Source organism: Rhea americana, unplaced genomic scaffold (genome assembly GCF_003343005.1).
Source record: "Rhea americana isolate MKP2758 unplaced genomic scaffold, rheAme1 scaffold_136, whole genome shotgun sequence".
In the NCBI taxonomy this organism is placed as follows: Eukaryota; Metazoa; Chordata; class Aves; order Rheiformes; family Rheidae; genus Rhea; species Rhea americana.
This window is the reverse complement of record NW_028185439.1, coordinates 1,677,275-1,698,381: the sequence shown is the minus strand read 5'-3', so window position 1 is coordinate 1,698,381 and position 21,107 is coordinate 1,677,275. Positions and strand designations below refer to the sequence as shown.

The following is a 21,107-nucleotide window of genomic DNA, read 5'->3' as shown; positions in this document are numbered from 1 at the left end:
GGCGGGCTGGGGCGGCCGCGGCGCCGCCGGCCCCGCGCTTGCGGGCGCAGCAGCCTCCTTTTGCCGCGGGCGCGCAGGCAGCGGGGCGCTGCCCGCTCTCAGCAGCCGGCGCGGCCTTCGGCGGGAGCTGCGGTGCCAGGTCGGGCCGAAGGTCCGYCTTGGCCCCGCGTCGTGGCTTTGACGCTAGGCAAGAAGCAGGTGGCCAGGAAGAACCGAGAGAGCAGAGTACGCGCGAGGCTGGTCTGTGCAAACTGTTGCTAGCCCGTCCCTTGTGTTTAATAGCTTTTCGTGAGGTTTCCTTCGTGAAAGAAGGATCCGGTTGCTTGCAGAACCTTGGTGAATTTTTAGCACCCRTAATATCCAATGGAAAAGAGTTGCACAGGTTAATGACAGGTGATTCTTTACAGCCCATTAACCTCCTTTGGTTTGTTTGAGCCTGCTCCCTCCTGACTTCATTTGTATGTCCTAGCTGTGATAGTGGAAAAGAAGGTGAAAATGAGTTGGCATGCAATTCTTATATTCACTCTCCTCTTTTCTGCCACTCGTACACATTGGTCTCTTTTCTGTGTTTACTTGCTGTAGCTACAGAAGTTGACACATGTCTTCAATCRTCCTTGTTGTCTTTCTTTGTACATATTCCTATTTTATCCTTATTGAGATAGAGGGACAAGAGTTACATGCAACATTCAAGATGAAAATGARGCATACGTTTCTACAATGATATAATGATGCTTAGTTTTATGTTCCTTTCCAAATAAATTCTATTATTGCTTTTGTTTCCTTGACTGATTCTTGAACTTTGGGCTGATGTTTTAAGAGGATACTCCAAAGATCTTAGTTTTTGAGTGATAGTGTTATCAGTTCAGAGAATGTCATTGTTTCTGAAGAGCTAGATCCYTTTTTTCTTTGTTTTGCCACGTGCATTGCTTTATGTTTGCTTACACTGAATTTAACCTTTACCTCACAGTCACTCAGGATCAGGAGGTCCTTCAGCAATCCCTGCCATAAGCCCTATCTTCACTGCCTTGGGTTAATCTAGTATTGTGTAACAAACTCCCCAAAGCGCTGCTTAGATATATTGTATACCTGCAGTAGTTATAGCATTTCTTGGAAGCACTGATCTTCTTGCATACATGCTTCGCAGTGCTTATATCTGCTTCCTGTACATAATGGCTGTGGAGAGAGCCTTTGGAGGAGATGCTGCTGTGAGAATAGCGAGTGCGCAACGTGGTTTCGTTCATCCTCTTGAAGGCTTCTTGGCTAAACACAGGCAATGGGCCAGGTGAATTGCTTTAGATGCATATGCCTGGCATCTCTGCAATAAAACACTGACTATCAGCCCAACTTGAAATACAGTCATTGATTAATTATCTTGCACAAACACAGTGAACACAACAAGTTACAGGTCATTTCTTAATTGCATGGGAATTGACTATTACCATCACAAGATGGAGGAGAGTTACAGCGCTTTAGTCTCCAGATGTAACACCCAGCTGTCTGCTTTAAGGGCTAGGGATCAGATTCTACCAAAGTTGACTCAGCCTTTTTTTTGAAGGTGGTTAAGTGAAGTGAAGTCTGGTCAGTGTTTTCTGAAGAAATCTTTTACGTTCTTGCCAGATTATAAATTAAATAAAATAATCTCATGTTCTCATGAACATAGAAGATACCTGATAATTCCTTCAGTGAAGCTCACACTAGTCCAGTTCATTTAAACAACAACAAACCCCATAGGATGAATCAGTCTAGTTGTGTACTTGTTATCTGCTTTCCCAGTTGGCATTGCCTTTCTATTATTTGATTGTGTTGTCCCACCCTCCAGGTGGATTATTATTCTACAGTCCTTGATTTACATTAGCAGTTTATTAGGGCTGGAACKTTAATTAAATTTTGCGCAACTCTTCTGTTGTATGGAAAAGTAAGAATAGATAAGATTCTAAAGGATTTCTGCAAGAGTCAGGGATCTGTCTTGGTATCTTCAGCAACAGATTCCCTGTGGTCTGATACTTTGCTTGTTGCCATCCTTCCTCACCCAGGGATGTTGGTGGAAAAGGTACTGGACAAGTGCAGTTCAGGCAAAAGGTGATCTGTGTGTGTGTCCAGGTTCTGTATGGTCCCTCCCAAAACAAGCAGTGCCTCCCACAGCTGTTAAGGGGCAGCTAAAATGGGAACGTCTAGTTTCTGTAGCAGTTAGAAATGGCACTTGGGCAGGAAAAAAGTAAAGAATGAGGTGAAGGGTAGAAACTGGAGTTTTCAGGCTGTGGAAGCTTGTTTTGCAAATGGCCCTTTTGGATGAAGACATTACTGTACCCACATTTGCTAGCAGAAGAGTCGAGTGAATGCTAATCTGCCTAGAGCTGGGATAGTTTAAATAGCTCACAAAGGTGACATGAGCTAACTCTGATGACACTGTCTGAGGTGGTAAAAAGAAGATGCAAGTGATGGTATCTTCACTGTGCTCATCTGGATCTTAAGGAGGACAGCCAGCTGAGGGGTTGTCTCTTGCCTGAGTGTTCTCACTGAAGGAGGAGAAGTCAGCATGAGAATGTAGGAGTTTTATCTCCATGGTCTCTCTTTCCTTCCCTCAAAGAGTGGTCTGTGTGTAGAAGGGCTATGAATACATACATATGGACCCCTCTGGTCGTTGGAAAGGTGGCAAGCTTTGTCCTCATCCCTGTTTTTCCTGTGGWTTTTTAGAGAGAGGAAAAGCAGCTGGAGTTGACCCTGGAGGCACTCATCAGCCAGGTGGCTGACCTGAAGAACTCCTTGGTCAGTTTTATCTACAAGCTGGAGAACGAGTATGACCGACTCACGTGGTAAGGCCTCTCACAGAGCTGGGGTACTGTCCATCACTGCCAAAGCTATTTCAGAGTCTGCTCTAAGGACCACAAAGTATAATTTAAAAACCACTAACATATTGTCAGTATGCTTAAATTTGCTTTTCACATTCCTGCTGGTGGAACCACTTCACGTTTTTAACTAGTAAAACAGCTGAAAATAATTTGTTCGGCACTATACAGCCATAGGGTCATGCCAGCACCTTTTAATGTGGGCACTTTTATGGTAACCTACATAGTTGCTTCTGCCTACAGTGACTGGAAACTTCTTGGACAGAATATCTTACAGACCTGCGTATGTTATAAACTGAGTAGCTGATCTTTCTGCRTTTCTTGACTCTTCTGACTTTTTTTTGCTCTAGTATAAATGGAGTTTTTGTACCTACCTGTATGCTGGTTCTGCATGTTTTGCCAGATAGTTTGAAAAGACTTGCAGGGTCACGTTCTCATCCTGAAGGAGCGTAAGGACGATGCACCTGCAGCTTAAACTGTAGAGCATCTTGCAGAGTGTCTGCCACCGCAGCAGAGCTTCATAGGCAATTAACATTTATAGTTACTGTTGCAGAATCCCTGGAAGGAAACAAGAGGAAGTGACTTCCTTGATGAGATTATCCATTATTTTGCTTCATTATCTGTTAGTCTGAATAACCAAGCTACAAATAGTGTCTCTCCTGACTCTACTGCTTGGGAGTTGGATTGTCTCTCAGACCTTGCTTTAGGATCGCACTGGGAGAGTTACAGTGATAGGGGAAGCATTGCTTCTGTTTGTGCTGCTGACRTCCCAAATACCTGACCCTTCCAGTGGTACCCACAATGTCCTTGAGCTGTTAGCAGCATTGTCTCTGGGGACTGGGATTTGTCCACGCCTGCATGTTCAGCCGTACGTTTTGTTCTTTACTCTCTGGAGYAGACTAGTGAGTAGACTAGAGGAATACTAATGCAATTTCCTCACTTTCCAGCTATCTGAGTGAAGAACAAGTAATACCATCTCTAATATCCCTTTCCCTGTTCTATCCTCTTTATTTATTTTCCCAGGCCTTCAGTTCTGGACAGCTTTGCATTGCTCTCAGGACAGCTGAACACCTTGAATAAAGTGCTAAAGCATGAGAAAACCCCACTTTTGCGAAACCAGGTTATCATACCCCTAGTGCTGTCTCCAGATCGTGATGAGGAGATCATGGTAAGAAACTTCTCTCTGAATGATGGCCCTGGAGTATCAGAATGTGTTTGTGTACCTGCTCCAACTTACCATTCCTTGTTCTTGGCCTTTCCTTAGCTCTGGGTATAGAGAAAGAAAAGGTGATGAGCTATTCTGCCTGGGAGAAGCTATTCTCCCCTGCTTTACTGGGGAGCTTTCCCCTGCAAACATTTACTCTTGGCACACTTTACAGGAGGTGTTCCTGCTCATAAATGTTATTTTCGTAACGTCAGGGCCTGAGGAGCTGAGTGTCCCCTTGTGTRACTGAGATGTCTCTTCAGAAGCTCTTTATTTTGTCTGCTGTAGTTGTGCTGTTTCTGTCAGGCACCTGCACCTAGCTTTGTGTTGTTTGTCATCAGACTAACACGAGGTCCCTACAGAACCTACAGTGTGCACTGGCAAGATTTCGCTTCTAATTGAGTGCAAAAACATTTCATCTGATTGTGGCTGTGCTAGCAGGCAGCAGATGGGACAGCACTGCAGACCCCCATGGGATGCTCTAATTAAGTGGACACAGTGTAAATTCCTAGACAAATAGTTGAAACTTCCTAATGCGTCCRTGGATTAAGGTTTTCCCCCCAACATGCTGCTAGCCTTGTTCTTGTAAGATAGCCCATGCTCTAGTCTTGAGCTGTTTGAGTGCTGGGCTGGAGGAGGGGGCTCTGAGTGTGGCTTGTCCAACTATTGCAGCGGCAGACAGAGGGGCGTGTGCCGGTGTTCAGCCATGAGGTGGTGCCTGACCATCTTCGAACTAAGCCTGACCCCGAGGTGGAGGAGCAGGAGAAGCAGCTGATCACAGATGCAGCTCGAATCAGCCCTGATGTGGCACAGGTACGGGAAGAAGAGTTTGATGCTTTTTTCTCTTAGTCCAAGAGTACAAAGTTCCCTGCTTCTCTGGCTTCAGTGCTCTGCCTCCTTCACCCTTCCATCTGACAGTTCTGTTTTCTCTGTCCTTTCCATCTGAGATTTCTCCAGCTGACCCCAAAGTTTGGGTTCCTCTGCAGTCTCCCAAAGCAAGGGTATGCAGCCTGCTTCCAGTTCTGCAGGAGATGCCATCAGACCGGTCAGGGAAGGGCAAAGGCTATCCCCTCCTTGTAGCCCCCTCCTGCATATGCTAGAATAGGGCTCTTCAGGCTCTGCTACTAAAATGCTTATGTTTGATTACACAGACCCTGGAGAAGAGAAAGCTTGTTCACTTACCTTGTTGGCTTATACTATGTTGGAGATATCTTGGTGGTTTCTGATTGTTTTCATTTTGCAGAAACAGATCCAAAGCCTGAACAAAATGTGCTCAAATCTCCTGGAGAAAATCAGCAAGGAGGAGCGTGAATCTGAAAGCGGAGGTATGAGGTAGAAGTGAGGTACAGGGTCCAAGCAGCAAGCTTGAGAGAGCAGCGGCAGAATGGGAAAAACAAAKAACCTAAAGCATGGGGTATGCAGATGAGCAGTAGAGATGAAAATGTTTGGGAAGTTGCAAGACTGGCTGTCCTGTAGCTCCCTTATTTGAAAAGCCATTCTGTCTGTGGGTGGGGTGTATTTATTTGTTCTTAGCATTGTACTGTGTGACCTATGTGTGGCAGAAAGTCATTCCAACCCTTTGCCATACACCCCTTCAAGGAAATAAGTGCTATCTTCAGTGTTTACCAGGAAAACATCTTGATCAACATGGATTAAAACACTTGTGAAAATGCAGTCGCCTGTTAGGTGTCTAACTGGTTTGCCTTGGCCTGCTGCGTATGTGTGGAGGTACACTCTTTAAAAAGAGCGGTGAGGCTGGTGATCCGAGGGTGATGCTCGGAGGTAGAATGGAGGCTGCTGGAGGTAGTCCWTTTATTTAAAAATAGTCACTACCACGTCACTCTTCCCTTTAGATATGGAGAGAAATGGCAGCAATATGATGGAGACATATATTGTTAGTCCTATGTTGCTGACCTAAAAGTTTTTTGAGCAGATAGCTGTGAGTTTTCCATAAGGAAGGGTTTTAGCACAGACCCACAGGAGGCAACATCAAACTTGCTGTTACAGCCCAAAGAAATATATTTGTGGAAAACAGAATTTAAGAGTCCCAACACTCTTACAGACACTATGCTGCTCAAGAACCACAGAAAGGAGATTGTTACCTTTGAATATCTAAAACTTGATGCTTGTTACCTGCCATAGGACTTAGCATGGAAGAGCCTTTAGCTGAGTCTTTCTTATGGCTGTAGAGGAGGTGGCTTCCTCTCCCTTGTCCACTGAGCAGTGTATTCCCTGCTCTTGATGAGAAAGCTTTTGGAACCTCACCGTCTCTGGATTTTGCATCTTCTTTGATCCTGCTGAGACTTTTGTGGGACAAGCTGTTACAGGCTGATCTCTATCACAAGCACGAACTATCAGAAAAGTAAATTCAGATCCAGCTAAACTAATTTTCTGACTTCTTTGTCAGAATGCTCCCCAAACCATTCCTTTTTCTACAGGTTTACGACAGAACAAGCAGACTTTCAACCCTGCAGATACCAATGCTCTGGTAGCAGCTGTAGCCTTTGGGAAGGGACTGTCAAACCGGCGACCCCCTGGCTCGGGGGCATCTGTCCAGTCAGGTCAACCAGGAGCTGGTGCAATCATTGCAGGGGCTTCAGGCATGCAGCAGGTCCCAATGTCAGGTGCACCAACCCAGCAGCAGCCAATGCTGGCAGGAGTGCAGATGACACAAGCAGGACAACCAGGTAAATWGGTCGTATATCTGAGAGTGATAGAAATGTAGGGAGCAATAGCATATACTAAATGACTGGGTTTAATAATAGCAGATTATGTTCCTATTAAATGTGAAGTGAAACACATGAGCAAAAGCAATTCAACTTTACATATTCAGTGCCTGGACTCTAACCTACTTACTTGTATTTGGGAAATAGATACATGATATAATAGCTCTGTAACAACATCAATTGGATGTTCAGCTGGAGCCAAAAATGTAAACTGAGTGTTAGGAACTATTATAATATAATCAAGCTGTTGTATAAATCTATTAGGTACCCACATCTACAATATGTAGTTCTGATCTTTTCTCTTTGTAAAAAATTTATAATAGAACTGGAAAGGCTTAGGGAGGGGTGACAAACTGGTCGAAGGTCTGGAAGGGCTTTCATATAAGGGAAGACTTCAGAAAGCTATGACATTGCATCTAGGAAAAGAGATAGTTTGAGATTAGGGAGAAGACTGTATTGAAGTCTATAAAATCTCAAACTGTGCAGAGCAGGTGAATGGGGAATGATGGCTCACAATTTCCCATGATACAGGAAGGAAGTGCACCAATGAAAATATCAGCTTTTGGGTTTAGGAAAAAAAGGAGATACTTTTCTTAATACTAAATAATGAAACTGTAGAGCACCTTGCCCAAGTGAGTGATAGATTTATAAAGTTTATGTAGAATGGAAAAGTAAGTAGGTACATTTCTGCATGCAAAATCAGTCAACAGCTAAAAATCATGGCAACACCATTCTGACTCAAAGTCCCTGAGCCACAATCTGTTGGAGGCTGACTGGATATTCTGCTGAGGCATCACTACCAGTTTGCCCTCTTCTGGTATTTGTCCTTAAATAAATATCCTCTCTAAGATGCTGTCAGAAATGGGTTTGGCTTGGAGGACCTGCAGACCTAACCTTATGGTGTTATTCTTATGTTCAYGTTAATTGGGATTCTAGATATGGGATATTTTAATTGGTGTTTTCTTGCCTGCATAATGACTGCGTTGTTCAGAAATGAACTTGAGCAACAATATTAACTCTAAGTTAACGATGTATTTATATTATAGTTGGAAAGTAATTTCCACTATGATTTGGAAACAAAGAAGGCCCCTGTGATTTTTTTGCTCTATACCCACTGACGTTGTCTCCAGGATGAGAAGACGGTTGCTTCTGTGCATTGAGCTGAGCGCAGTGGTAACGAGTACTTGTCCAGCCTATGATACCCTGGAGTTCCCTTTTGATAAAAGCAGCTGTACTGGCCAAAGGTCCTGCTATCCCACCATCCAATTCYTGATAATAGGCAAGAGTGGAGGCTGAAAATGTAAGAACAAAGTATACCTTGGGGGACACCTTCAGTARTCACTGTTTAGGTCCACTTTGAGGTAGAGTTTGCTTTGTGACCACTGGGTATAACAGCCATCAATTTCTGTAGTCACTTTCTGAATTCCAATTTGACTTCTACATGCCTGTGGCAGTATATCCTATGGTTTTATTGCATGTTTTGCTTAAAATACTTTCTTTTTTGTTTYTAAATCTTTTGCTTGATAATTTCAGTGGTTATTTCCTTTTTACTTGTTTTGTGAGAAGCAGTGGATAACCCTTCCTCATTTACCTACCCCATACTAGTTTTGATTTTTTGGAAGTCTGTGGTACTGTTTTTCCTTTGTCCATCTCTTTTTCTCTTCAGCTAATGAATCCCAGTCTATTTCTTATGTGTTTATCTGAAAATTATTATGTAGCTTGGACCATCGTTGTCACTCTTTCTCAGCCTTGAAAACATACAGAAGAGGGGCAAGAGAACTGGAACTGCTCAGAGCATTCCAGATGTTGTTGACCCTTACAGTTGTTCACTCTTCATGTAACTGATTGTTAGCAAGCACTGAAGTGACGTCAGATTACCTGCCAACTCACTGCAGGCAGTAACCCRCCTTGGATATGTTTGAAAAAAGTTTAAGAATCTTTATTCTGTTAGCCAGTTCTTCATCAAATCTTTTTTTTTTTTTTTTTATTGTCCAGTCACACTATAGTTTTAATTCTCAGAAGTTCTCCCTCTCTTTTTTTTCCTCTCCTGTTCTAGTTTGGGTACACATTCCACTTTCCGAAGGAGTGACCTTTGAATATCCCTGTGTGCTGCTCTTTAATCACTGTCCTTTTGTTTATTTTTCTGATCATCTTAGTTTTGTCTGCCATGGTACGCTTACCTAACCTGCCTATATGATGTCTTTGAACACACTCCCATGTGTGTTTGGTATCAGCAAAGAGTAATAATGCCCAAGAGGTGGATATATTTAAGAGAGATTAAGAGATCTGAGAGAGGTTTAGTAATTTGTATATATGCACTGACTATATGTTATATGGAAGAGGATACAGGTTCTTTTGTTTTGCTTTTCTGGAATGGAAATGGGGAACAGTCTGGGTTCTTATCTCACTGCTGCTATCAGCAACTTCTGTGAGCCTGAAAAGTCCCACAGTCCTGTAGGAGCCTCCTGACAATAAGAAAGGCTTGATTAGGAGAGGGCAGGGATAGAATTAAAAAAAAAATGACAGGAAATGTCAAGGTGATTTCTCAACAAACTGTAGGAGAGATTGTGTTAGATGACAGATGGAAGATGCTGTAGCAAGTAAGCCTGGTGTAGTACATGGAGTGGAATAGAAGCCCTGACAGAACTGTTGTGCTCCTTGTGTGATCCTCAGCAAATGCCCTTTCTAATTCTTCATTGCTTTTCATGTTTTATCTCTCCAGGAAAGATGCCGAGTGGCATAAAAACAAACATCAAATCTGCCTCAATGCATCCATATCAGAGATGAGCTGAGATGAACCAGACCCAGGGAACAGCAGTTACCAGCATTGTTCCTGCTGCAGCCACCGCACCTGGGTTCCTTCTAGGACTTCTGAGTCTCTTTACGTACCCCTCACCACATCCAGGGAACTGGGGAATATAAGACCCCTCCCTGGGTTTTATTTAGTGCTAGGTGGTTTGTGCAGAGCTACTAGCAGCTATGTCTCCTGGAGAGGAGAACTCCCCCTGTTCAGCCAGAGCAGTGGACTTTACTTCTAGTATTGACTCATTTTCTTCAGGTCTGGTTGAGAGGACTCCTGCACTTTCCTGATACAGAACCTGAAGAGCTGCATGGGGCACGCTTCTCCTGATTTCTGTTAGTTGATTCAGAAAAGGCATTCCTTCTTTACTCTCTCTTGTCAAATAAAGACCATTTTCTGTGCACAGTGTGACACTGCTGTCTGTCTCTCAAGTCATAAGGAGTTTCCATTCCCTTTGAGTAAGGCTGTAGAGCATCTCCAGTCTAAAATACACAAGAAATGTTGGCAGCTGAATGCTGGAGCTACGAGCTTATGCATACAGAGCTGTTATAAAGTGAGTCAGCAGGGTATGAACAAAGCAGTAGACGTCTTGTGCATTGTAAGCCCATTATGACTATTCCCCAGAAAGCCAAGTACTGAAAGACTATTACAAGACCCACAGCAAGAAGAGCGTTTCAGGAATAGCACAGAGCTTTTATATTCTGATGCTGCTGCAAATCTCAGCTGGATCTGATTTCACTTCTGTAATTCTCTGCTTCTGTGTTCCTATAAAGTTTCTTAGCTACTTTAGGATTAATCCCCCTCTTCAGAGAGGTATTTTCTACTCTGGGCTGTTCCACTCCTGAATTAGCCAGGCTGTAAAAATCTGGCCCATTTCTCTTTGGTACTGGACATTATAAAGCTGTTCCTGTTCTACATTCTGCCGTTGAGCTGTAACATATAATCTGCCCAATGAAAGATTTCTCTGAGAATAAAGGGTGTAGATGTATAGCCACAAAGCATGTCAGTACGTACAGCACTGTCCTAAAGACAACCAGCTCCCCTCTTGCTGCTTTTGCCTGGACTTTCCTTTTGACTTGTGGTGAAAGCCAGCACTGTATTTTACTCAACAGCATCTGTCAGCAGTTTTAAGGGCGAGGAAATCTCCACTCAGCAGATACAGCCTGCAGCTGCTCCTGCACTGCTCATCTCTGAGCTAATCAGATCGAGCTTATTTGTGGAGACAGTGGACTGTTCTCCCAAATCTAAACTTTCCACAAAACTGTGACTCAGGCAGTAGCTCTCAGCCCATTTTGATTTGTAGAACCCAGAAATTGCCTAGTGGAGGCATGGACCTTGTAGTGAATTTAAACCTGTTCACCAGGAGATGCTTTGCTAGGTTACGTTTTGTGGCCCCTAAGAAGTAATCTTTGTTTTATTGAGGTTTTGCAGCTTGTGACTTGAAAAGCAGTGAGCCAAGAAATAGAAAGTTCATCTGGAATTACAAACAGCTCATAGGTAAGCAAAACATCTCCCCCACAAAGATCACAGCTACGTGTCTGTGATAGCAACAGCCCAGCCAGGCTGATGTGACTGCTTTTTGCTCCTGACACACGCAGGCTGGTCCCAGGCAGCGGGAGAGAGGAGCTGGGGGTTCGCAGCACTGCTCAGGCACTTCCACCCGGGGTTTGGAGTGAGTTTTCCCCGGACACGGCCCCAGCAGCTCCGGCATGCTACGGACCTGCGGCAGGCAGGAGCGCAGCTCGCGGGGGCTGCCYGTCACTGCCGCTAACCTGGCTCTTCCGAAAACGCCTCCAGCGGGGCAGGCTGGACCTTTCACACACTTGGACGGGAGGAAGGGAAAGATAGGCAGGGTTTTTTCCGTAGATTATAGTCAGAGTGGCCTGCTAGGCTCAGCCAGAGTAACTTCCGGTATGACACAGGCGGTGGGACTGCCCTGCGCTGATTCTGGTGTGTTAGAGCACTGCTGCTGGGAAAACAGCTGATCTGGAACGGGTATGTTTCTGCTACAGCGGCTGGTCGGCCGTTCCAGAGGTCAATTATCTGTTCTGTAAAATGCCTGCACCTTATATTGAGGTTGTATTTTCTTAATTCCCTTTAAGTGCCTGGCTCTTCTCAGCCAAGGAGGGGTCCTGGAGCGGTTGGTCCCACGGAGAAGAATTTGTATATTATTACGATCCAGTTGTTTTCATTCCTTATGACAGACCGAACTGATGGAGGTTCCAGAGCCGTTTGCTTTAAGGCGTTTTCTGTTTTCCGGTCTTTGGCTCTCACCCAAACCTCCTCATGTATCAGTGCCCTTCGGGAGCCGCGGACACTGGGCACGGACGCAGTATTCTGACTGCGGGAGCAGGAATGCCAAATGCAGAGTTACTTCAGCCTCTCATCCTGTCGCTGCCAGTGCATGACAGTGCGTAAACAGGGGACACGAACAGGCCTTTTACCCACAAACTCACGTTGGAAATTCATGGTCTGCTGATTGTCACTGTGGCCAGCAAGTCCAACAGGGATTCACCGCTCCCGCCGCGCTGTGTCAGAATAAAAGCACGGCCACACTGCAGGCACTGGGAGCACTCCCTGCACACGCACAGCACCCCGCCATGGCCGGTCCTCACASGGTCCTCCCTGACTGCGTCCAGTCTCTTTTTGAACCTCTCTCTTCTTGGTGATACATTTTTGGCAGTGAGGAGGCTCTGGGTYCCCTGCTCAGCCTGGCTCTCTGGGCCTCAGGTGGGTTGCGGGAGCRTGACTGAGAGCACAGGCACTGATTTACCCAGCCGGGCTGAGTCTCCCTCTCCTTGGGCACCATCCAGGCTCCGGTGCAGACAACGGATGCGTCTCACCATGCAGCCCCACTGCCTGGATGCTCCCAAAGGCTCCAGACAGCAGACTTGGTGTCTCTGCTCCTGGCCATGCCCCGGTTCCCRGGACTGCGTGCTTTACCTGTCACTCCTTCGTTTCCTTCCAGGGGTTTATGCTATTTAGCATTCCTGCTAGAAACACAGCGCCAGTGCCAGTTCCCCAGGGAGCATCTCTTCGCACAGCTGGCCAGGTCGCAGGCGTCCTTGTGTCTTGACCACACATGCTGCAATACGAGTCAGACGTCCTTCAGATGTTTAAGAAYATAGAGCGGCACAAAAATGATCGTGTTAGTTTGACAAGTTTATTGTTTGTAAGCTCTGATGATTGTCATTTATATTTCTCTGCTTTAAGTCGTTATCAATAGGATCACATATTTTTCAGTCATTATTTTGCATGGAATGACTATCTGACACACCTGTTTACAAGAGCATCCTGTTTACTCTTTACAAATGCTGGCACAATATTAGCTTTCTTCCTGTCCTCTGGAGCTTCTCCAGTCTTCCTTGCCGTATTAGATATTAGCATTAACAGTTCAAATTAAAAAAAAAAAAACTTAAGAGATGTAACATAGCTGGACCTGCTGAAATTTTTAACATTTGCCTTTTGCATCTGTTGCTTAATATCTTCCTGAGTTACCATTTCAGTGAAAAGTGCTTCACCCTCGTGACATGAGYACTTCATCAGGCCTCCTCCCAAGTGCAGGAGAGTGATTTATTGCCTTTCCTTCCTGCACTGCAGCCACCAGTCCCCCCAGCCCCACCTCRGACTGGACTTTAAGCTGTGCTGGCTAATTTGCTGCAGCCTGCTCTGACGCTGCTCTGCTCTGTCTCTCCTCTAGAAGTTGTGAAGTTATGCATATTGCCAACATTTCAGCGTATCTCTCTGTCATCCATAAGCAGCACAGCCAACATCTGCCAGTTTGTTTTCTTGTCATGTCCCAAGTGAGAAGTGCACCCAGGTGTCTTGTTTGGAAAAAAAAAATCTCACACACAAGCACACACAAGTTTTTGTTTGTTTTCTAACCTACACGGTTTTTAAGCGTGTCATGACGTCTTTGCGTGACCTGGGTAAGGCTTGCGGGGGGAGCCCGGGAGACCCTGCAGGCGGAGGGAGCGAGATGCAGCCAAAAAGACCAGYGGGCAGCTGAGAGGAGGGGATGTTGGAAGCTCTTCATTCGCAGCAGGGAGCCAAGGCAGGGAGGCAGGGACTCGCCTTGGGCTCGCTGGTTGGGCTGGAACATTTTTTGGTGTCACAGTCTAACCTTTCTGACAGAAATGTCTGGGGCCAAAGGAAACGCGTTCTGCTGATGGGGCTGAGGGAGCCTGACCCCCTTTTCTATGCTAAGAGGGAACACAACTGTGCACGCGCTGCCAAAACGTGAAAAGCCAGGCTCAGCATCCGCGTCGCTCCCAGCGCAGCCTCACCTGCGCTTCCAACAGGGAAGGCCAAACCCAGGGAAACGTGGGCAGAGCGAGCCTCCGAACTGGAAACTGAAACACCCCAGAACAGCTCAGAAGTCAAAGGCCCAAAAGCCCAAAATGAGAAAAAATGGCATCGTAGGGGAAGCAGGAATCCCTGGGTTTCCTAGGAGGAAGACACTCCCATGGGAGCACTTTTCTTTTCTCTTTTTTTTGTTGTTGCTGTTGGTTTTTGGGGAGGTGGTGTTTTTTTTTTTTTTAATGCTGGGAGTGTTTTGTGAAGAAAGGAGATCACTGCATGTATTTTTCCAACTGAGACACATATTTTCCAAAGTCAGGAGATCAAGAACTGTGGTTTCTGCAGCAAACATCTTGCCAACGCTACTCAGATACTGTCCCTGATTTATCCACCTATCTTAAGACTTCTTCCTTTGCTATCTTGGTGTTGGAGCATCAAATTAGCAGTGGTGCTAACGCCCTATCGTGCCTTGTGGCATGAGAGCTCCATTTCCTCTAAATAAAGACTGTGCTCCAGGGCAGTTTTGCATGTTTTTCTTTCATTGAGGGTTTGCTGGCTGTGTTTTGGGCCAAAGAGTCATTGTCGCTCCCTGTGAGCCTTGTCCCCTTTCTGGAGTCAGGGTCTTGCCGTGCGGGACATGAGCGAGCTCCCATGTCCTGCTCCGCTGGAGCAGAGGTGGGACCTTGGGCACGGTGGAGCTAATGGCAGCGGCTAGTACAGAGCCACTCGCTATCCTCCGGGCGAAACGCGCTCTGCTTAAGGAGATGGGGGTATTCAGGGAGCCTTGTGATGCTCACCGTGAGCTCACTGTCATTTTTCGGAGAGGTGAAATCTTGCAGGAAGCAGAAAAGAGAAGGGAAATGCTGGGCAGGCCCAGGAGGAAGGTGCTGAGCCCGAGCTGCCGCCGTCACGGCGGTGCCCGAAGCCACCCCGGTGCTGGCAGCCTCCCCCTCCAGCGCACAGCCCGGAGAGGCAGGCAAAGCCCAGCCCCGGCCGGAGCTAAAGCACGGAGAAACAATCCCTCTTTGTGGCGCCTGCTCTCCCAGCACAACCCCCTGCCCGACAGCGTCCTTTCTGTGGCTGAGTCCTCGCGCAGTGAGCAGGAGCGGGCTCAGCCCCGCCGCTCCCCGGCCAGGGCCGCACGCAGGGGAGCCCCGGGCTGCACAGTCTTTGCAGGYGCCTCTGCGGCCATTTCAGGTAAAGGTAGGGGCAAAGGCTTCCCRGGAAAGTCTCTGCGCAGCCTGGCGCGCTTAGGAGGTGTTTTTCTTCCAGGTTCCTTGGCTCCGTAGCAGTGCAGGGGGCTGCTGCACAGCAGGCGTTAGGAGGACAGCCCTGGGATGTGGTGGCAGAGCAGGCATGGCATGCCGGCATCAAGTCACCAAATCTGACCGTAACCCGAACTTGCTGCCAAGGGTGGAGAAGTTGCCAGGCTTCGCAAAGCTGTCCTCTCAGCCTGGGACAGGCTGCTGGAGYCCTTCCACTCCTGCGGGCGCCACATCACGAAGGCAAAATGAAATGGCTTCAAATGAAAAGGGCGACTCTGGAGACTGCCTAGGGCTTTCTCATCACCTGCGTTCTCTTCATTCAAGAGCATGTATGTGCCTGTGAGACACCCTTGAAAGCTCCTGCTAGGGAGGCAGCTATGGGGTCCCACCAGAGGCAGAGCTCACAGAGCCTCATCTCCTGCCAAGGTGTGTTGCATGTGGACAGGCGTGAATATTTGCACTGGCAATGAAGAACTCAGGTCATGCTGCATATGTTGAACTCCCCAAATCTCCTGACCCTTCCAACTTCCCACCAGTCCTTTCCAGGACTGTGGCAACAGTCACTTTTGTCTGTGTATCACACAGAGAAGCCTTGCTCCAGGTGCAGGCACTGAAGAGCAAGCTTACCGCCCTCGCTTCACCAGACCTTCAGTCTCCTCTGGCTCTTTGCTTCTGCCATGGCTCTGCTGCATTTTCCCCAGGCAGCTCAGGGCAGCACCATCCCCACCACGCCAGCACCAGGACTCCAGACATGGTGGTCCCCGGGCCGTGCACAATCCTGCTGCCTCCAGCAGCCGTGGCCGTGTCACACCAGCAGCTGAACTTGCGCAGGCAGGTCTTTGCTGTCAGCAGCTGTTTCCAGTTGTTATGCAGGAGGGATATGGCATGAACCTGCAGCGCCAKGAGCAGATGCTGCAGCACATAGCCTGGTGCTTGCAGACTGCCAGGAAAATTACCATCAGAGGGAGACAAGCAGGTGTATGCTTTGGGAACCATCACTGTTGCACGAGGCTATCTGCATACAAYGGGAACAAACGAAGATGCTTTAGCAGGCCAGAGCAAGGGTGAGACCTGTCTGCAGAGGGCCCAGGGGAGCCTCACCCTGTTAGGCTCATGTTGCCAACCTGTGGAGTTCAGTGTTGGTGTTTGTGCTGGGGACAGTGTTGGCTTTTGTGTGGCAGTTGCACAGTTCTCAGGAAACCACATAATCCTATGCATGCTACATACCCAGGCTGATAGGCAAAGTCCAGCAACCAAATACCCCAGGAAGAAAATCTACCATCAAAGCATCTGTGTCCCAGGCACACCCCTCATGGTGCCAGAAAGCTTTTGGGTGACACTTTTGCCTTCATTTTTATCTCACAGTCTGTCTTTTTCCAGGTGATATTTTAAAGTGAAACTGGTGCCTCAGGTTACCCCAAGGACTTTGAGCAGGGTCATTTTATGCGTGCTGGCTACAAAAATGTTTTGAGTTGTTTCCTGATAGCTTTAGGGGCTTTTAGTGACCTCAGATTCCAGGCCTGAAAATATTTCCCCATCTTCCGACTGAAGGGGAAAAGAGTAACGTTGACAGTGATGGGGTAATTGGCCCGTGCTGCCAGGATGATGTAATGAGGGTAAATAACAGGATGCAAGTTTGCACAGATGAGTCACTAATGTTGATATCAACCATGGAAGGAGGCAGTACATCCCATGTGTGCACTCCCCCATGGCCTATCTGCCCATCTGGGTTTGTTGAAATCGTGAGCCAGTGTTACAGCATTTAATGGTCCTGCAGGCTCTGCAAAGTGAATGCCTCAGCCTTCAGTGGCCAGGGAAGCCTGTTCATGCCTCAGTACTACACAGTGGTGACACAGGAAATTTTTGTGGATGTTTTGAGCTGTCGGTATAACCAGCTTGTCGTTTTTAGTCTTGGAGTTACAGAGGTGTGCAGCAATGACATGCGGTTGATGGTGCTTTGGGGTCCAGCTCTGAGGGGAAAGGGTTCAAACAACATTGGAAACCCACTCTAAGTTCAGTGTTTTTATTGGACCACACGCAAAATCCCTGGCTTTTCAGGACTGAAAAGAAAAAAAAGGTGGAGGAATCTGGATATCATCTTTTCAATTCCTGTGTATAACTAGGTAGGTGAATTTGCTAATTATGTGTCTAAGATGCCACTGAAGAGATGCAGGACCAAGTGTTCATGGGTGCTAACTTTGCATTAATAATTGTCTTTCAGAATTTTCAAGTTGAATGATGTCAATGCTTTTGCTGCATGAGAACCTCATAATGTAAGTTCTGAGTATTTAATGAAATAAACCCTTAGCTATGAGTTCAGTGAATGATAAGGAAATATAGACTTATTGTACAAATCAGACATAGTCTAAAAGATATTTTAGTTCCACCAAAATACAGCGTTTTGAGAATTTCTATTTTGGCAAAGAAAACTGAAGAGAAACCGTTCATGGAGCAGACTGGTTGATCGTAGCGCCTGGAGGGGCCGAACTTTCCTCCCCTGGCCTGCTGCGGATGCTTCGTGGTCACCCTGCAGGTCTGACGGTGGCATAAAAGGTGCAACATGGAGTTGCAGGTGCAGATGCAGTAGAGTCTCACCGTGAAATTCTCCTCGCTAACCCCTAAGGTTGTAACTCTTCACCGAGCTTCATTCCTTCTCTATTGCTTCGTTCCTCTAGACCTTCCAATCCGATAGTGTGATAACCCTCTGCGTGGGTGATGGCCGCCACGGCTGTCCYTTCAGCAAGTTTCGCTGGCACGTGCCAGCTCAGACCAGCAAGAGGAAAGGGAAGGGCATCCTGCCCCGCGAGGAGCACGGAGAGAGCCGAGACAGGAGGGCAGGGCGGAGGAGGGCACAGGGTCCCACCTGCGCGGCTGGCCTCCGCCTTCAGAGGAGGCAGATAAGCAATGGAGGAAGGAGCCTAAACTCCCACGAGCGGCATCCCAGGGTCTGAGACAGGCTGCGGRCAGCTCCGGCGGCCAGGGTGGTTTGCGGGGGAAGGCCAGTGGGAATCACCCGTTTTGAGGGGATTTACTCCACGAGGTGTGTCCTGCCGCCGGGCGTCACCGAGGCTGGAGCCCAGCCTGAGGCGCGGGGGAGCTGCCGAGGCCCCGGGGAGGCTGCCCGAGGTGAGCGGGGACCCACGGCCGGCCCCAGGCCCTCGGCAGCGCTGCGGGCGGCCGCGGGCCAGCAGCCGGGCCAGGACAGGCCTGGATGGTGCCCACAGGGCCCGGCACTGCCCGGGCGGAGGGGCGGGGCTTGCCTGGGGTAGGCGGGGCACACACGGGGTGGGTGGGGCTGTGGGGAAGGGGCGGGGCTTGTGACTGGTAAGAGTGGGGTTGGTGAGAAGGAGGCGGGGTTTGGGGCAGGGAGGGGTGGAGCTATGGGGAAGGGGTGGAGTTTGCAGCAGGGAGGGGCAGGGCACACACAGGGTGGGTGGGGCTTGGGGAGGGGGCGGGGCTTGCAGTGGGAGCAGAGCACGTGGGTGGGTGGGGCTAGGGAAGGGGTGGGGCCTATGGTGGGGGCGGGGCTTGCTGCGGAGGCAGCGAGATGGAGACCGCTGTGGAGGCCAGAGGCTGGCAGCGGCGGGGGGCACCCGGCCCGGGGGCGCCCAGCACGGCCCAGGTGGCCCCACTGACGCGAGGGCGCCTGGCGGGGGGCTGCGCTTTGCTGCGGTAGCCGGTCCTGGGCACCACGGCCGGCACTGGGCACTCAGCATATGAAGTAATGAGGTCCTCTTGAAGGACTTCATTACTTCATATGAAGACACATGAAGTCCGGTAGACAAGGGAGCCCMTCAAAGCAAGTGACCATGAGAAGAAAACATACCTAGTAGAGGAGAAATAATACGGAGAAATATATTTGGTGTATTAGAGCAGCGAGAGRGGAAACAGAAGATGAAGTTGAAAGGAAAAATTGAAGAGCAAATGGCCCGCAGGAATAATGGTGGAGACAGCAGATACAACAGGGAAACAGAGTCCAAGGCTGTGAGAGAGAAGAGGGTRAAACTGCATTCAGAGCAGAAGAAAAGGCAGCAACCTGGAAATTTGTGGCAGTTGCAGGGAGARGCTTGGCTGTGTAATTTGGGGCTCACTGTCAGGGCAGCCTGTCAAGCCTGACAGCAAGGGTGGATCCAGGGAAGAAGAAACACTTGGAGAAAGCTTAGAGATGTAGGACATGAGGTTGAAAAGTATCTGCTAGGGAGTGGGAAGGAATCCACTGCTGATCTTTCATTTCAGGACAAATGACATAGCAAGATGTTCACTGAAATGAATCAAGAATAGGTAACATCAGATCAATGGTTCAAAATAAAAGGAAGACAAGAAAGAAAAAGAAGTGATGCCTATATTTAAGAAGGCAGAAAAAGTGATCCAGACAGCTGCAGCCTGCCAGTCTGCTGTTAATAGTGCTCAAATAAAGAGTAACTCATCACATGAACGGGAAATAGAAAATGGATAAAATATAGTCTATTATGTCTGACAAACCTGTTAGCTTTCTGAGAAGAAGCTTTCTTCAGAAAAGGAAAACCAACAGGCGAGAAGTGGTCTCCAGGGAAGCAACAGATCTGTTGGGAAACCTTATGAAGATGGTAGGGACAAAGATGAGTACAGGAATTCAATGTGATGAGGAGCTGCTTACGGTCAAGATGAAAGCAGAATCTGGTGAAAGAGAGCACAGTGGRAGGTACAGAAGGCTAGCAGGGAAGTTCTTCAGGGATGGTCTGATAAATTTATTTCCTTAAGGACTAGCACAAGTATTTGGAGTATTCTGATGAAATCTCCTGGAATACAACATGTCTAGCTAGGCACTGACACTGCAGGAGAATGAAGGAACACTGTCCCACCAAAAATGGAATGGAAGTCATCAGGAATGCTGTTCTTCATTTTCACCTTGGGAACTTCTGAGCTGCAAGCACCTGAAGAAGAAGAGTTATGGGAACAGCTGGCCACAGAGTGCCACCGAGCTGCCACTGCAAGGCAGGAATGAAAAGGGCAAATGCAGCCCTTGGATGTATCCACATGGGGAAATGTCAGCAGGCAAATGTCAGTGCCCCTATACGAAGCCTAGCAAAGCCTGGGAGTGCTTCTGGTCACCCATCTTCAGTAAAGTGAACTTGAACAGCAGCTTGACCAGAGGAGTTCCCAAGGCAGTAGGTACAGGGACAGGTCGGCTAATAAGAAAATGCTGGAAAAACTTGTTTAGTTGTCCATGTAATGGCTAAGAAGGGAGAGGATTGCTGTCTACAAACACATTGGATCATAAATAGCAAGGCAGAGGACCTATGTAAAATAAAAGACAATGTTGGCACGAGAACAAATGGATATTAACTTGCCGTGAATCAATTTAAGCTGGAAATGAGAAGACGATTCCTAACAATTAGAACAGKGAATTCTGGAACCATCCTCAGATGAGAGGAGTACGAGTCAAAGCCCAGCAAATATTTCAGATGAAGTGTGGTAAGTCTGAGCAGCCAACACAAGAAGAAGTGCTGCTTGAGACAACGAACAGGACRTCTTCGTGCCTCTTGAGAGCCCTTCTGTTCCTGAACGCTTGCGGTAGCCGGTGTGGTTCCTCTGGGAAAAACGAGTGCATTCTGCCTGTCTATTGAGCTTGTTCTACAAAACTGTGGAACTGGAAGAGCCCTCCTAAATCACCAGCTCAGGGCCTGCTGTGGACACCTGGCTCTTGCTAAGGCGTACGGAGCAGCATCCATAACTGGACAGGAGACCAGGAACGGGCTGGTGAACGATGACCAGGGTGCTGCGTCGCCCGCAAACACGGGGACAGCAGCGCAGCGGCTCGCACCACACAGGCAGGCCGCGCGCTGGGCTGGTCGCCATCGCCCAGGCCTCCTAGCAGGGTGCCCCAGGGCCCGGCCACCTCCCTCGCCTGGTGGCTCTGCAGCCCGGTGGGGGCAGTGCCCCCGCCCACCGCCGCAGGGGCTCGCTGCTGCCCCCCGCGCTGGGGCA

The 21,107-nt window shown here is 48.0% G+C and overlaps 1 protein-coding gene across 1 annotated transcript; it reads left to right on the top strand.

Moving 5' to 3' along the window:
- Positions 1-96: 96 nt before the first annotated feature.
- On the top strand, positions 97-9,984 carry MED8 (mediator complex subunit 8; the record flags this gene model as incomplete). Its single annotated transcript, XM_085298240.1, has 7 exons — positions 97-225; positions 2,695-2,813; positions 3,870-4,014; positions 4,723-4,863; positions 5,294-5,375; positions 6,489-6,737; positions 9,499-9,984. Coding segments are annotated over 7 exons (930 nt in total), but the record flags the coding sequence as incomplete, so codon positions are not given.
- Positions 9,985-21,107: the final 11,123 nt, after the last annotated feature.